The 18024-nt window shown below is 37.5% G+C and overlaps 1 protein-coding gene across 3 annotated transcripts in view; it reads left to right on the forward strand.

Annotated features, from left to right (window-relative positions):
- Window positions 1–817: 817 nt before the first annotated feature.
- The window catches only part of SLC38A11 (solute carrier family 38 member 11), a 35430-nt gene continuing 18223 nt past the window's right edge, over window positions 818–18024 (forward strand). The window contains exons 1-9 of one of the 3 annotated variants that reach the window (XM_074548590.1): window positions 818–1143; window positions 3501–3618; window positions 4035–4109; window positions 4710–4844; window positions 5848–5913; window positions 7515–7621; window positions 7774–7853; window positions 15749–15819; window positions 16679–16840. In XM_074548590.1, coding sequence (XP_074404691.1) covers window positions 1096–1143; window positions 3501–3618; window positions 4035–4109; window positions 4710–4844; window positions 5848–5913; window positions 7515–7621; window positions 7774–7853; window positions 15749–15819; window positions 16679–16840 — 862 coding nt within the window. In that variant the 5' untranslated portion in view covers window positions 818–1095. Of the gene's footprint in view, window positions 1144–3500; window positions 3619–4034; window positions 4110–4709; window positions 4845–5847; window positions 5914–5935; window positions 6198–7514; window positions 7622–7773; window positions 7854–15748; window positions 15820–16678; window positions 16841–18024 lie in introns of those variants that run through there. The other 2 variants (XM_074548591.1, XM_074548592.1) reach the window with 2 other exon arrangements.

Raw genomic sequence — 18024 nt, forward strand, 5'->3', positions numbered from 1 at the left:
ATAGATCTTTAAGGACAAAGTTACTGATGCACACAGCACATGTGCTCCTTTAACCACCACAGTTTACCCTAGCAAAATATTATCAAATATAAGAGTTCTTAAGACTATAGAAAGGAAATTAGCATGCTCTATTTTCTCTGCTATTTAATTGTGATCTCTCAGGCATTTTTTTCCCCATCATGATTTAATCTTGTTGAAAATTTTGAGTCCACATTCTGATGATGCCCTCTAGTAATTGGAGTATGTTCCTAAAGTTAGGTAGACTTTTTTTTTTTTTTTTTTACTCTTGTAGGCCCTACATTTTTTGTTTGGCAATACTTCACAAAATTAATTACTGCCTCCAATTTTTTATCAATGCCAACTACTTCCTACAGGTTTTGGTTTAACATGTATGTTTCTTTGTGTGGCTTCTTCCACATTTCCAAAGCGTATTTCTGCTGGACGCTGCTTGGTCTCAGCTCGGTATCTAGCGACTGAACTTTCAGCACTGTCATTGTGCATCTTTTAATTAGTTTGGCCTCTTCCCATACTTTGACTAGAATGTTCTTTATCTGATTGATCACTCTTTACAGCAGATTACCCTTCCTGAGGAGAATAGCGAGGCCTTGCCAACAACACCGATATTGAAAAGCAACCACAAATTAGCAGCTGTGACATCGGACCTGGATTTTGTTACACATCCCACCGAGAAATCTTTACTGGTTGTCTCGGGGTAAAGAGGGATTGGGTGAACTTGGAATCTTACAAGTTGAAGGCAGTGAAGCGCTTACTTTCTGGAATGTTTCCAGTGAAGGGACCGCCCGGAGGAGGGGCCGCGGTCTCACAGCCCCCTCCCGCCCGTACGAGCTCTCTGGGTGCTCCTCCCGCACCTGACATCGGTCCCACGGGTCCCTGCAGCCGCGGGTCGGGTCGCGCCGGGCTGGGTGCCGCCGGAGAGGTGCACACCCGCCTTTCCCACACGGCGGAGGCGCCGCGGGGCCGCTCCGGCCCGCCTGAGGGGAGCCCGTGCCGGGCGCGCGGGCCGGGCCGCACCGGCGCCCCCCGGCCCAGAGGCGCCGCGAGGGACGCGGCGCGGCCGCCCCGGGCCCGTCGGCCATGGAGCCGCCGCCGGCCGCCGAGCCACCGCCGGCCGCCGCTCGCCAGGTACCGGGCGGAGACTGGGGGCAGGCCAGGTGTGGGACTGTGCGCGGTCCAGCGAGCCCGCCGGCACCCGCCGGACTTGGCTCCGCGGCTCGTGGGGCGGGGATGGGTGTGAGGAGCGCCGCGGCCGGTTGCGGCGGCTCAGGACGACCGGCCACTGGAACGTCCCCGCTCCGCCGTCGAGCGGGCGGCAGCGATGGCCTTTTCATCTCTGTTCAGTTGCCCCCGAATTCGTAGGAGGAAAAAAGAGTCCTAGGTACCACGCCGAGGGAGAAATGCGGTCTCGGAGACCTCACCTTGTGAGGCAGGGGAAGGGCGGCTGCTCGGCACGGCTGAAATTCGGTGTCGCGTGAGCGCCCCATCTCCTGAGCCGTGCCCCAGCGTCTCCTGAGCCGTGCCCCAGCGTCTCCTGCCCTGCCCGCTGCTGTCGCTGCCCTAGCGGGTGGCCTTGGCTTTCCCACGGCTCGCAGGGGCCCCAGGAGAGCACCCTGCGAGAGGCGGACGCCTCGAGTCCCTGTCTCCCGCGTTGTGCAGCTCGCTGGCCGAGCTCCCAGCTGGCATCCCTCCCTGTCTGCGGGCCAGGGACACCCTCGGGAGCGCTGCTCTTCACGCAGGAGCCGTTTCACCTCTGTCACAACTTTTTGTTGTCTTTTCTTTTTGCCCATTGAAATATGTCCCTTCCAGCTGGACAAAGGGACCAGGGCTTAGCAGCGCACATTGTGTTGATTTCTTGTAACAACTGAAGAGAGGGAGCTGGACTGTTCTATTCACTGCAATTTCACCTGTACTGTGCTGTTAGCAGAGAGCATTAGAATTTCAGGAGAGAATGACTGTGATGCTTCTGTTGCTGAAATCAGTAGTGAAATAAAAATGTAGCACAAGTCTAGATATGAAACAGCTGAGGGAGAATGTTACTTATGAAACTATGTGATATGAGAAAGATAGGAAATAGTGGTTAGTTTTTCTGTGATGACACAAAAGACTTGGGGACACCCAAGTGAAAATACTTAATGGTAGATTCAGAACAAATTAAATTACCTGTCTCTTTCTAGGATGCATAATTAAAACATGGCACTCACTAATGCATGATATTATACATGCTAAAACCTATGCAGTTTCTAAAAAAGGAAAAATCAAGCAGCTGTCCATTTAGAAGTGTGATGCACCAAGAACACAACCACTTTGGGAAGTCCAAAATACACAAACTGAGGAAAGCTGGGAGAGGAAGGTTTGCTAACTAGCTATTTTCTATGGTCTTACGCTTTTCCCTAGGCACCTTTCATGGTCATCACTCAGCAATGGGATACCACGCTACCCTGGGCTTTGATCTGAGACAGTATTATGTTAGTGCTGCTTAAGGATTAAAGGTTCCACTTAAATGTGTAGCCGTACTAGAGGCAGGAAATCTTATGCTTGTCAGTTTATGTGTCTATCTACAGATGACTTCGATTTTTTTAGTAATTTAATTTTTTTTCCCAGGACTGTTAGAGGCAAGCATTTGAGTTTGTAGAACCTGCTATATGTGTTAGATAGGCTTCTGCATCCATGAAATAGTGGTGTTACCTTCATACTTAGTACACAGAACATAGGCAAGCATTTTATTCACTAAATGCTTGTTCCTCTCTTGAATTTCACAACTTCAGGTAAAGTATGATCTTTCTGATTAATAATTCTGAAATGTTCTCTGGCAGCACAGTGGTGATCTAATGAGAGGATTACTGCATATTTATTAAAAAGCTCCTTTATGAAGATACAAACATTAATTTTTGAGGCTACTGGCTAGACATTGTGCTCTGAACTTTGGTTCTTTCCCACAGAAACTTTCTGGGACCAGTTGATTTTATGGTGTCATTAACTATTCATAATTAACTAAACCATTGAATGGCATAGAAATATTTAAAATACTGGATAAAACCTTGGATTAGAGTATGTTAAGATGTTGGCATGCTTTACTAGTAAGTCTTGAAATTAATTTCATTTCCCTGATTCAGGAACTTCTTTTACTGACCAATTGTATTAGCCAAAATATTTTCAAAAATACTTGATTCACATATCTGCCTTTGAAACATGACTAAGAATGTCTTTGTGTAGCAGCCTACCTCTGAGTTTATATATATTTCTCTCCTTCCACTTACTATTTTTCAGAGAATTACAGAAGATTATGGGTCAGACTTATGCAGGAATTAGCTGCTTAATACCCCTTTGATTTCTCACTGAAAAAAATGGGATTTACTTATCAAAATACCTCTACAAATCTCAGTCTATGACAATTTTAAAAAATCTTTAATAGACTATGTGAAAAATACTTGTTCTCACTTATTTTTCTGATGTATAATGTTTTCCTTGTCTTCCTGAAATAGGTAGAAACAGATGACCAAATAGCCCTCCTTAGTAAGCCCAGGAATAAAGGAGGAAACAGTGATCTGGCATCAGCTGGATTTAACATTATTAATTCAATCATAGGATCAGGCATTATAGGTAAATCTCTTTTCTTTACTGTCCTGTATTCAGCCTTGTTTATTCATGCATGACTATCCAGTTTGGACAATAACACTGATTCCTTACTTTCTGCTGTTGTTTTTAAAGATTTTTCTCTGTATTTATTTGCTTACTTTGCAAAAATGTTGAGGTGTCAATTGAGACCACACCTTAGTGATAAATACCTCATAGTCTCTTGGCCATAATGGTCAGACAGGTTGGGCAAGGGCTGCCTGATCTTCATACTTAAGCAACACTTTTTCCACTGAAAATTATATTGTGGAGATAATTAGGCGTGCTGGTCCAGTTTGGGAGATTACTAGCATTCTTTAAAATCTGAGTTTTTCTTTATTTTGACTCTCACAAATAAATATTTGGAAAGAGTCTTCTAGAATCTCTCCTTTTCTGCTTTGCAGGATTGCCATATTCGATGAAGGACGCTGGTTTTCCTCTAGGAATACTGCTTTTGTTTGTGGTTGCCTTAATCACAGGTACTCTAAAGGCAGTTTCTGTTGTAAAGATAAAATTAGTCATGCAATATTTTAGCTTATCTTGAGCTTAATGATACCTTAAACAATTTTGACAGTAAAAATGACTTAATTTTTTCCTTACCTCACTAATCTCTTCCGCAGATGAGTAAAAGTAGAGAATTACACTGTACAACATATGAAGTTGCTTTTTGACTGCATTTATTTTCATGAAGCCTTAGTTTCCTAGTCAAGGTTACATTTGAAAGGCTCTTCTTATTTTTGCCCTCATAATCACCTGTTTGAGTCCACTGTTAAGACTGGCCTAATTAAGAGACTGAATCCTGAGAGGGTTTTATATGACTTTTAAAAATCGACCACAAAATGAAAACCTTTCATTGTACTATGATTTTAAGTATTTTTCTTCCAATATGAGCCTATAGCTCCTGGATTTAATGGATTGAGAGATTTTTTGAGATTTCTCATTCCTGCTCTTCCTAGTGCCACTGCTTTTTTTTCTAGAGCCTTTTTTTTTTTTTTTGTTAGAGGAGTGAAAGAAGGTGAAAAGTAATCAACCACAAGTTGGCTCATGTCGTCTTTAACGGTAATTTTATGTTTTAACAGATTATTCCATTATATTACTGATCAAAGGAGGAAATCTGTCCAGTACCAAAACCTATCAAGAGCTGGTCAAAAAAACCTATGGTCTTGTAGGTTATCTAATCCTTTCAGTTCTCCAGTTTTTATATCCATTTATTGGTAAGATCACATAAAATATAAATGTTTAAGTTTTATGAGTAACAAGCTTTTTCACATTACTTCATCATTTCACTGATTGAATATTAAGAACTATATAAAGAATGTACTGTATAAACTTCTTTGCTATTTAAAAAAATTAAATTTATTTTGTGGGTTCTGAAGAATGAGGAGTAATTCAATGAATTGAAGGATCAGAATAATAGAGTTGAACTGAAATGTAATAGCGGAGAAATTCATGATTGCACATATGAAAATTAATGACCAAAGTAGCTAGAAAAATAGCAAAGGAGATTCTGTTCTAGATTGAGCAGCAGAGCACAAAGTTGATGTGCCTGAAAGAAAAGGAAAATATGAATTTAGGAGTATACTGAATGAGTATATTTTCAGAGATGCGATGTTACTGTAATTGGAGAAGCCACTGTTTAGCTCTTGCTCTTCAAAAGCTTTAGTTCGGCTTCATACCCAACGAAGAACTGGGAAATTAGGCACTCGAGGCCCCTTGGAAGAAGAAATAGTAAATGAAGCAAAAGGTATAATCTGGGCAGGAATTTATTAGACCAGAAATTTGAAATAAAGTTCTGTTCTGAATCTGTCTCCTGCTGTAGCAACATAAATCAAATCTTAAATAGTCTTGATATTTTCACACATGGGGCTGCAGGATGAGATGACTTGAGGTATCAAGAGTCTGGACTTGGTGATCATGAAGTCAGAATCAAAATTCCTGTTTGGGTCTGGCTACAGATACCTGAGATTTTTAAGGGTGGCAAGTTGCTGTTAGTGCAGGCATTAATGCTTAGGTGGTACTTGTTTAAGAAAAAGCAAAAAAGGAAGTGTTAAAGAATTATTTTTTTAAACCTGAAGCTTTCAAATTGTTGCTGCTAGCCAGAGTTTATCTTAGAGGGATAGCGGCATGTAATCCTGAAGTCTACAAAATGTGTGTATTCAGTGTTAGTCAAATATTGTGCATATGACTTGTACTAACAAAAAACATATTTTCTTTAAGCTATGATCAGTTACAACATAATAACAGGAGACACTTTAACTAAAGTTTTTCAGAGAATTCCTGGAGGTAAGATACATTTAAATATTTTAAGAGTGGGGGATTATGGATTGGATAGAAGCGTAGCATAAGTATTTTGCAATTACCTGTACTATAGCTTCTAAAGTACTCTTAAGTTTAGTTCAAATTAAGGACTTGAAGCATATGTCTATGAGTGGGGTTTTTTGAGTTTGGTTTTTTTTCTTTAATAAGCCTTTCCCAAATAAAAACTATGAATCCTAGTCCTTGGCTATCAGTGGACTCAGTGTCAGTGAAGAGACCAGATGCTTCAGTGAAATACTAAGCAAATAGAAGTGAGTCTTCCACAGTTGGGTATTTACAAAATTATTGGGTTTTGTATTTTCTAAAATAATAATAGTGATAAAAATAATAATTTAAATAGTGAAGCTGTACTTCATCTAGTGAATAATTCTGTATAGGTTGCAAATAATATAATGAATGTAATGCTTTTTAAATCATGCCCCCTTGTTTCTTATCCTGTGCTCTAAGTTTTCACAGCAGCATCAGTGGAGCAATTTATGTATGTGTTTGATATCTACTTTAGCACAAAAGCAGCTAAATTAAAACATTCTTCACTGGGAGATTAAGCTGAGAGAAAACACACCTGTAATGAGGTGGAAATGTGAATTTGTATGAAGTGTTTCATTTCCACAGGAGAGCTGTAATTTTCAGCATGTGAAACCTGAAAGGTGGATGTAAGTTTGTCACACTGTGTTGTTCTGTGAATAGCTGATCAAATTGATAGTGACAGTGAATATCTAATACTTGATATATTATATTACTTCTGTAAAAGGGGGAATCCCCAGCATGGCAAATCTGATTACCTGTGCAGTAGAATACCTGCCTGGAAAGAGGTGGGAAAGCTTTATAATCTCCCACAGAGGGAACAGAACACTGAGTTTTCCATGTCAATTGCCAGTCACTTTCCAGCCATTATTTTTCATCAAGTATTCATTCAAGCCAATGATTTTTGGCGGCCTCACTGAAACATGGAGATGTTTTATTTTAGGTTGTCATTGGCTTGAAAAAGCCCGCCAGTTGTGCAAACAAGTCCCACTGATGGCATGGAATATTATAAGAGCATTGTTGCCCTCGCGTGGTAATCTACTTTGCAAGTGGAAGCCAGCTGATAGTAGGAAAGGAGGTGACCAAACGAAACCTCAAAATTAACTTATTTTAGGCCATTTCTTAGAGAGCAATGCTATCCTGAACAGCACAGTAATTGATGTCAACCCAGAGTATCAAAAAATTCTCAAGACTAAATGGCAGAAAGAAGGAGAATTTTTTTACTTTCAGTCTCCCAGCGTTGACCCAGACATAATGAAAGACATGAATACCAATCTATATGTAGGAATTCAGACTTTGCAATTTTGGTTTAATATATCCCATATGTTATGCATTTGGTTTGAATTTGCAGAATTCTTGTGTTTCATGCTTTGCATGGCTTTCTCAGTGTTAGTTAATGTCTAGTTTTCAGTGTTACTTAGCCTGAGTAAAGGGAATAAAAGCTTGAACACCAACAGTTTGTTACTTCTAACCTTTCAAATGTAGCTAATATTTTCCTCAAGTTAGTCTCTTAAAGAAATAAATTATTTTCTTTTTTGCTTTAGTTGGGGTGGATAACGTGCTTACCGACCGTCACTTCATAATTCTTCTTACCACCGTCATCTTTACCTTACCTATATCTTTATATCGAGACATAGCAAAATTGGGAAAGGTAAATCATAACAGCAGTTGATTTTTGGTTTATTGTTCTGTATGCTATTGAAAATAAATGCCAGTCATAACTTTGTGTAAATAATTAACAAATTGTTCAAAGGACCGCCTTTCAGCAGCTTGCTGACTGAAGTCATGTTTTTACCTTTACAGGTATCTCTTCTTTCTCTGGTTCTAACCGTTGTCATCCTGGTTGTTGTGATGGTGAGAGCAGTAACCTTCAGTCCACAAGTGTGAGTATTCTTACACTTGCCACAAAGTGAATTTTATTCATATAGAATTTGTTATTTCCCTGTTGCATTTACCTGCGTAGTTGTGGAACATGCCTGCATTTGAAAAATCCCTATAAACAGTAATACAATGAGCAGCTAAATATACTTCATCCTTTGTAATCTTTTCTTCTGTTGGGTATAAGCAAATTTAAAGAAAGTCTCAAAACCCCTAGAGATAAAAGGGGCATTATGGATGCCTAATAGCAGGTGGGTCCTGAATTTCCTGAATTGGCATGTGAGACTGTTGGTCGTTTGAGGTTTTTTTTTTTTTTTATTTTTTCGTTATTATCAGACTGCCTATATTTACAATCATTCAAATAGCTACTGTCTTAGGAATATTTCTTTTTCTGATAAGATAAATATAATAATTTCATAATAAAAATAAAACACAAATACTGTGATTTTTTTTTAAACAACATAATAATAAAATCTTTATTTTGTCATTTGAGAAAACTGTATGATACCAAAAACTCTTACTCATGCATACTCTGGAAATAATATTTAACATTGGACATTGGAGTGTTCTAGACAATTTAGTTCACATAAGTATGTGTTGTGACAATATTTTTATTATTATATTGCAAAAAAGTGCTACTAATCTATTATTTTTCCTTAAAGGCTTAGAAGGGCTGTCTTTCTTCTCATCCTTTAAATGTATAGATTTATTAATAAAGATGAAAAATTCTACTTCTGAACGTGCTTTTTTGTTTATTGGAACAGATTTATATGCGATTTCTTATGTTTCCCTCAGTAGATTCTTCCACCAGGATTGTTTCAGCAGTGTTAGGCACAATTGTTCAGTTGTATTACTGCTGTGATACATGGGTTAATTGCAGGGTATTCAGGTTTAACGGTAGGGAGATGCCTAGAATAGCAATTTCTTAAGTTATACCAGATGATGTTGTCTATCATCCACAAAATCTCTCTCAGAACAGTGTGGAACTTCCCTCCTCACCATATTTCTGGAGCAGCATGTTTTTCACACTGTGTGTCAAAGGGGTTTTTAAAAGGTTAATCTCAAAACTCCCTGTTAAAAAAGGAAGAAGCTATATATAATAGTTACTGATAACCTTGTTACTATGGTAACATTTCTTCTCCACAGTTGTGATGCACTGAAAAATATGGAATGTATGGTTTTATTTTTTCTTACAATACATGCTGTTTGGTCTTGAGTGATTCTTGAAGTTTTACTTCTTAATTCTTTAGAGACTTCCATTTCTGCCTTTACACTTTTTGTTTTCAAAAATGCATCTACCAAGTTGATAAACAGTTGGCAATTTTTTTTCCTCACCAACATTCTCTTAATGTCTATTTTTACTATCTTTGCTATTTTTATTTTACAGTTAGACATAGTTTTAACAATTAAAGTATATGTCTATCTTCTACTTTGTTGTATTGTGGTATGGATTTTTTTTTGCAATGAAAAGAAAGAATACTTTCATCAAGTGAAACAAGTGAATTAACACTTTTACTTTGAATCCTTATTAAAATACAATGGAAGTCAGAGTTCACAAAGAGATTTTTAAAAATCATTATTGCAAGAGCACAGTCCTTGTATCTGTCACATAGGAAAAGAATTTGTACAATCCTGGATAAAGGCTCAATGGGGACAAGAATATTTAATCCCTAGAATTGTTATATGACAGAACTGATTATGTGCCTGCCATTGACGACAGGTGATTGCCAAGAACAAACTAGACAATTCCATGGTTTCCCATTCCAATCCTTAACTGGCCTTTTCTTATGAATTCTTCCTGTGTATGGCTCCAGTTCATATTGGTTGCTTCTTGGCCTAACCACAGTGAATATGAGCAGCAAACTATTTATGCTTTTTCAAGTGCTTGAAAAACATCTCTAAAAAAGCTGTAATTTGACCCCCTTTGGGATCCTTTCTATAGACTAAATAGGCACAGTTCCTTTAGGGTTTCTTTTTTTTGTCATTTCCTGTGCTTCTAATCATGCTCAATGGCTGCCTCTTTCTTCTGCAAATTAAAGTAGAATCATGGTACCCCGCCTGCCAGGGATATTCCCTCTGAGGGGCAAAGAAGATGATGTATCTTAAATGTAGAGTGTTGTGAGGTCCTGTTCAAGTGTGTCCCTTGGGGATTGCCATGCCTCTGTTTATGTAACCTAGTTTGATGTTAGCCTCTTTGGAAGATAGCATGATATCATGAATGTGCCTTGAGTTTGCAGTCTAGTGGAACTACCAAGCACAAGATACTCTGCAGAACTGTTTGCCAGTGATTTTTGCTTTTCTGATGAAGTTTGGGAATTTTTTTGTTTGTTTGTTCTCTGTGCCTCGTTCTTGTGAAGTCTTTTTATCCTCTGCATAACTGTAGAATTTGTCATTTCAGAATTGAATGCTGCTTTATCAGATGATTTCTCCACTTACCAGCTTCTTTATGATTTTTCTTGTTTCATCCTGTTCTCTAGCATGATTGTGTTAATTGCACATTTCATGCTTTCCATTAAGGACACTTTTTGCTTTTTGTTCCATCATTCAATTTGTTGCCGAATACGTTCAAAAGTACTGGAGTCAGATCAGGTTCCACTGGAATCCCATTTGGATATCTTCCTGCTTTAATAATTACTTTCTGAGCAGTAATCAGTTTTCATTTACTTTTAGATTTTTCAAGGTGAATACTTCTTTCCGTTGAGAGGTACAAGATCATTATGTGGAAATGATAAAACATTTTTTGCTTAGCTGCAATCCATGCTCTTGTTGAAAATTAAATTTTACTTGGGCAGCAAAGCAATTAAGGATATTTTCTGCAATAACCTGAAACTTTCTGCAATGTTTTAGACCATCAGAGAAACAAAGAGATTATTACTATTTTAAACATGAATTACAAGGTTTTGAATGTTGCTTCTTTTTTTGTTTGTTTTTGTCTTTATTTATTTTGAGTGTGAGACTGGTTGTCCAAGGACATTTTAGGAATGCTAGTGTCACATTCTGATGAAGAAAAACAAAATGTTATTTAAGATGTGGGATTACTTGGTTTAATTTATTTCCTCTTATGACAAATATAAAACTGAGATACTTCCTTTTTTTCAGTTTTGCTTTTGATAACCACCATCCATATGATTATTGTTAACTGAATGACACAATAAACCTGCAGATAGAATACAGTGTTCGGGATTATTAAGAGTTCATTCTCAGTATTTTAAGATGTTGGATGAAATTACATTTTGACCTGATCTCTATAGCCATCTACGTACCCATGGCTGGGTATTTATGTACTGTGATCAGAAAAAATAGGTAGGAGTTAACTGAAACTGTCAAGTGCAGCATGTTAATACTGCATGAAATAACTTCATGCTTCTAGCCTGAAACTAACATTCCTTGCTGTAAAAAGAAATATTTTATGTAGCTTATAAAGAGGGATCATTTTAATTTAATTTGGTGTTCTGTAGCAAGAATGTTATGATGTCAGTGTCTCCATAATACATAAATGTCTATGAAAAACTTCAAGAGCATCTGCTACACATAAAGAGGATGTGAGAATTACTCAACTGGCAGCTGATTCTAGGGGTAAAACACCAAGGGCTCAGGAAAAAAAACTTGAAAGTAAAAAGCTGATTCTTTCCTTTAGATAAAAAAATCCACTAGTAAGAAATGGTAATCTTTAATGTGTGATAAAATTTAAAAAACCCAGCTAAGCTACTTTTATATTTACAGAACTGTTAAGTAATTCATTAAGGAAGAAAGAAGAGTAGACATAGCTGTATCTAAGTTTGGCTGACATAATAGCTTTGCCTTGTCTGTGTTCTTTCACAAGATGACTTTGATTAATATGAAATCCAAGGCTAATGTGAGCTGTACTCATTTTCTTTCCATTATATTGATTAAAGTTATATTCAGCATCTCTGAACTTTTCAGTATCTTTAAACTTTTAAAGTTCAAAAATACCTAGAAAGCTATTTTACCTTAGAATAGAATTAAATTGAAATGTTACAATTAATTTCCTAAATGTTTAAATCATTGAATTAAACCTGAATGAATCTATGAGATGATTCTGGGTTATATTGTTAACTGTTGGTTTGTACCTAAACTTGGCAGTTTGACACTGATCTTCAGTCCAAAACAATGGAAGTCTTTTACTCATTCCAACTTGTAGCTCCCCTGTTATATGACTGTTCCTATCTAGAAATCACCTTATGTTTTTCAGATCAGTGTTGCATAGCCACAAGCTGGTTGAGATCGGGGTATTTCTTTCTCTTGCCTTCATCAAAGATGCTTTGCTTCTCATGCACTCTTATACTGCAGCATTTCTATATAAGTGACAGAAAATACTTTTGTGTAGCATTGCTCTTAAAATGGGGACAGTTATGCTGCAGGTGTTTTACAAGAAGTAAAAGAGAGGCCATCTTAGACTGCCAAACAAATTTGCCCAACTCTTACTCATTATCTGGATGCTTATCCTGTTAGTATGTCTTATCCTTTGCCTGGTTCATTTGTTCTTCTCAATTTTCCTGTTCTTGTGTAAATAAACATGAATATTTTCAAAACTCTTTAGAACTCATTAATATGTTTATTATGGTATATTTTCACTGACATATACTGAAGACTCAGTACAGTCTTATTTTCTTACCTTCTAGGTCTTCTTCATTGCTAGGCCTCACTACCTTCAGTCTGCCTTGCTGTTGTTCTGGTTTCAGCTAAGATTTTTTCCCTGCATGGGAACTCCCTTAGGCTGTCTTTTTTCTCAGTCTTTTACTATTTTTATTCCAAGAACTATATGTAAATTACATCTCAGGTTTTACTTTGTGTTTCAGCTTCTGCTATATATGATAGACAATACAGCTGTCAGCAAGTGCATTTAGTTCAAAAATGTATTTCTTCTCTTACCTTTCATTGTTGCATCTAACTAATACTACTTCAGTGTGAAAAAAACTTCCTGTTCATGCAGGCATAGCCTATGCTTTTGTACACTGAGTGAGAAGCAGAGAGCTAGCTGATTTTTTCACTCACAGATTTTCACAGCTAATACTATTCTTGTATAAGTAGCAGTTAAAATCTTTCCCTAATAACTCCTAACAAGAATGTAGGTCAGAACAAAAGTCCTCTAAAAAAAATCATCTTGAACAGTAGCAGCAGGATTGAAAAATCACAAGAAGTTATCCTGTATTCTTGTGTTATTATTTCAGTGTGTGCATGCATCTGCCTACGGAGATGCATATATTAAATCAATTTGTGTGTGTTTACTTTGACAGAGGATGTTTCCATTAGCTGCCCTTTGGCTTGTGAGTGCTTTTCTGTGATTGTTCACTATGTGACTCTTCTATAACTAACACCTACTGTTTTCTGGCACAGTTTTCTCCTTCTGAGAAGTTTTTCTATGAAGTTGTATTTTATATAGACACTTTCATATCACCTGCACCCTTTCTCAGGAGCTTTCATATGTCTATTTGTTCTGCAGACTGAGCTTGGGAATAATTTCCTGTTGATGTGATCACAGGTCTAGAACTGTTGGCTCTCAGTTCCAGACACTCAGAAATGAAATTTCTGGCTGTGTGTTTTCACTGCATGAGGTCCCTCTATTCCCACAATATGGAAATGTTTTTCAAAGCACATGCAGCAATATATAAATTACTGAAGAAAACACCACATCTGTACCAGAATACATTGTAGGACATTACGAGCTGTTGGTAGTGTTCAAATCAGGGATCTGAAATTCTTCCTCTGTTCTGTGACTAGAATGGAAGGAATTTATCTTCTTAGGCTCTTAAATAAGCAGGATTTTGTTCTTTTGGGTTTTCCCCCTAATAATACTCCTAATCTGATTTTTTATTCATTGGTAAAGCAAAACAATATCTTAGTCTTTTGCATATTGCTAGTGCATAAGCTAGCGCTGTGCAAGGGGAAAATCAGCTCCTGTGATTTGTTTCTACTTAATTGGCCACTTTATTAAAAATGTTTCAAGTGAAATTCATATGCTTTCTGAATTCCCTTTTTAAATCTGTATTTATAGGAGCTCATAATATAGCTATAACATTGCATGTACCGTTTTTACAGAAATTAAATGCGTTTCAGGCAAAAGCATTCTTTATTTCTTTGCATTTAAAATATTTTTGTTTCTAAGATATTAGAAAGCCAAAGGAAACTTCTGCTGTCAAATGAAAATATAAAACAAATTTTCATTTTGTATGTTTATTATCAAAGCTGACCTCTAGTGGTTACAGAATGGAACGAATGGAGTGTTAGCTTCCTTTATATTCTTTTTATTTTGAAATATTATTGCAATTTTTCCAATCAGATGTGAATGTTTTCCTTAAAAACATTACATTCAAAATTATTAATATTAATTTTCCAGACACATCTGTAGGTGTAGTGATTTGAAATCAGTGGTGCTGTAATTTTAAGGGAGCTTTTATGAGGAGCAACAGCAGCTATAGAGGGTCAGCACTCCTATTTCTCAAGACAAATAGTTCTATTTCATCCATATACTTTACATCTGCTTGCTGAGTCTGAGAGTTTTTTAGGAGGGCCATATTCAGCTGCCAAAGGCTTGAAGCAGTATGTTACAGCAGTTCAAGACAATATACTGTACTTGAGGACAAAAACGGGAGCTTGATTTTATGTTCAGGTTCTGTTAATTTCAAAGTTAAGCTTCGCAACCACAGCTTAAGAGCTGAAAAGCTCCTCTAAGTCTGAACTGAATGTGCATTAGGTGCTTTAAATCTGGGTTTTATTAATAGGAAAAAGGAAGGACTGACTATTTGAACTCAAGAAATAGTAAGATATGAGTTCTGAAAGAGGAAAATGCAACCTTTTTTTTACTTTTTTTTTACTATTACTTAGGGGCTGGAGGTGTAATTTAAACATTTGAAAGCAATGAAACCTGGTATGGCATATGCCACTGCAGCTGTCAAAACCAGCGAGAGGGAGAGATCACCAAAGAGAGGGAGAGATAGAGCTGCCATTGTTACCTTCACTGAACTGGCCTGAGTGCCGTACTGCTTCCTAGGGCAGTAGGAAAAGAGCATCTTAAGGCCTCAGGTGGCAGCAGCTTTCCCTCTAAATAAAAACAGAGCAATCAAGGTTAGCAGTAGCCAACTTTTTAAGAGCAAGATTTTCTGGATTATTTTTCATTGTTTGTGCTTTAATATTACAAATTCAATATTTAACTAGCTTGTGAATTTCATTTGATCTTTTTAGCAAATTATATGTCTGGAAAATGATGTTTTGTGTCCTTCCCTGATTTTTCATTTTGGCGCTTTATTCCAAGGTGAAGTTCATGCAGTAAATGGTTTTTAACAAAGTTTGCTGATGGTCCTTCTCTAAGCATTGCAATTACCACAGGTCCAAATCTGTGAGCGTATCTTAGAGGAGGAGGTGTGGGGAGTATTACATTCTTGCCTTACTGTAAAAGTCTCCATGTACTCTCTTACAATTTCTTTTATGTTTTGGGAAGTAGTGGAATCTCTTTAGTATGAGGAACAGTTGGAAGAGGTGTAAAGAAGGCAAACTCCCTCACTTGATTTGTAGCCTAGTAAAATAGTATCTCTAGACTGCATTGATTGCATGTTTAAATTCAAAGGTAGAAATTGCCTCTAAGTAGTCAGAGGACATTTTCAGTTGAGATAACCTTAGTCAGAATCATTTACAGCTTTTACCTTCCATCTTGCTGTTTCTTGGTATATGCTGACTTGAAGAGTTTATTTACAAAACTGAAACAGGCTGACATTTTTGAGGGTAAACACTGGTTACAGAAATACCTGAATCAAAACAAGGGAGATAAGAAAGGTATCTCCCTGGTTTCAGCTTGTTAATAAACTGATAATAGCTGAGGCTATGTCAGAGAGCAATAACCGATATTTGAAAAGAGGGTAACCTATTTAAATGTCTGTTTTAGACCCAAATCAGAAAATGCATGGATATTTGCAAAGCCAAATGCAGTACAAGCCGTTGGGGTGATGTCATTTGGTAAGTGTTTTTTGCCATTTGGGTTTTTTTTCAATAATCAGTTGTAAGAAACTATATTATTTTGAAACTAGAACTATTTAATATTTTGAAACTAGAACGATTTAATATTTTGAAACTAGAATTTTTTTTAATATTCATGTTAAACTGGTGTTGAAAAAAAAAAGAAATTGTGTGAATGATTCATATGAATGTCATTGTTATTGTGTAAGACGTTAACCTCCTCCAGTGTCCATTTGGCCCTGGAGGCTTGCCACTGTAGCAGAGACAGTGTGCATGGGGGTGCAGCTCACCTGGGCAGGTCATCCTAAAGCCCCTGCATCAGTGGGTTTGTCTGACTGATAAACTGAGGGGGCTGGGATCATTCTGCATTCCCTTGGGTAACCTCTAACAGAAAAGTCCGCATTCTGAAATCTGTTCCTGCCTGCAGGAGCTGCTATATTATTTCTTGTTAGCATTGTGATAATCTGAGGCCTCCCAATGATTGCTGCTGCCTAAAATGGATAGCATATCAAGTCTGAAAGTAGCAAATGGCTCTGTAGATTTAAAAAAAAAAAACAAACAACTTCTCAAATCTGCTGCTGGGTTCTTAAGTAAAGGGAGGAGGAAATAGCTGTGGAATGGAGATGTGGAGGGTGGGAAATGGCATAGCATTTAAGGATAATGTAATCAGAATCATCTGAGGATGAATATAAACCTTCATCAAATCAACTAAGCAAGCAAAGGTTCAAGCCATTTATCTTTGCCACTCATTGCAAGATTAATGTTTGTATTTAATAATGAGTGGATTCAAACTGTGCAGTGTCTCTATGCATTTATGCATGAATTCATACATTTGCTTTAACTGTCATGTGTGTTTCAGCATTCATCTGCCACCATAACAGCTTTTTAATATATGGGTCTCTGGAAGAACCCACATTAAAGAATTGGTCTCAAGTCACACATATGTCTGTGGCCCTTGCTCTTATCATCAGTGTAGCATTTGCTGCCAGTGGATATATGACTTTTACAGGATACACAGAAGGTAAACTGCTTGATCCCTCAGTTTTAGTGCTTGTTGTAATCCTTACGTTTCTGCCTTCCTGCCTGATTTTTTTCCGTAAACATCTTGGTGACTGTAAAAATGCAAATATCATAGTACATTTGGGCAGAAATAGAACATTCCTCATAGTTACCCAACAACCAAAATGTGATCCAAAAATGTCAGCTACATGCTAATAGCTGTCAGATTCTAAAGGATAAGCCTCGCCAGTGGAAGTCCCATTTGAATACTTTCATCACTGAAACACTTCGAGGACTACACAGCTATGATTTATCCACATGGTCCGACAGCAGAGAGCAGTAAGAACAAAAATTTCCTACAGGGTATCTGGTATATATCTGTGTATATTTTCTTACATTTTTTCTTGTCTGTACTAATACAGCATCCTAGAGTTAGAGATATTTCCTATCTTTGCAACAGCTGTTCTGGTGTTGCTAATCCTACTGTTCCATATGAATACACATAAATATATATAACCAATGTTGTATCATGCTATGTAACATCATTTTGTTGAAGTGAAAAAGGTATGTTCATAAGAACAAGGTATAAATTGGTTTCAGTGCATTACTTTCTTCAGAGAAAATACACATTTCATTATCAAGCATATTTTCTCTTCCTTAATAGTGACATTCCGGATTGTAGGAGGAGGCTTCCAGGCTTTTTCCTTTTCTGATGAGCAGCAGCATTTAGTTGAGAACGAAGAAATTGTAGGATGGGGGCTCCTGGTTTATGTGTCCTTTTTTCCTGCCTCCAGTGCTTACTCCCGCAGAGTAAGTCACTGTCCCAGATGTACTGTAGGTAGACTGAATGCAGGCTGCCTGAGAACTTTCAGGTACAGAAAGATCTGCCTACAGCTCCTCCTCAGCTTATGACTCTTGTGTTAGCATGTTCCATCTCACCTTTGTCTTCCCTGCCAAAGTCTTCTGGCTGTTTAAAGTACACCTTATTGCTTCTTCAGTGCCATTGTGATTCCTAAAGAGGTAAATCATGAGACACTGTTGTAACCACATAAAAGAGAACTGATAGATCATCTGGTCAGTCTTGTACTGTCTCTTGTGCTTCAGAGATCATTATTACAGATTCATGGTAAAAAACAAGCAAGTTGATTTGAATTTTATAGTGATGCTTTCATTTTCAGATATAGGATGATTTGCTAGGTGATAATC

The sequence above is a fragment of the Zonotrichia albicollis genome, chromosome 10 (assembly GCF_047830755.1).
Source record: "Zonotrichia albicollis isolate bZonAlb1 chromosome 10, bZonAlb1.hap1, whole genome shotgun sequence".
Lineage (NCBI taxonomy): Eukaryota > Metazoa > Chordata > Aves > Passeriformes > Passerellidae > Zonotrichia > Zonotrichia albicollis.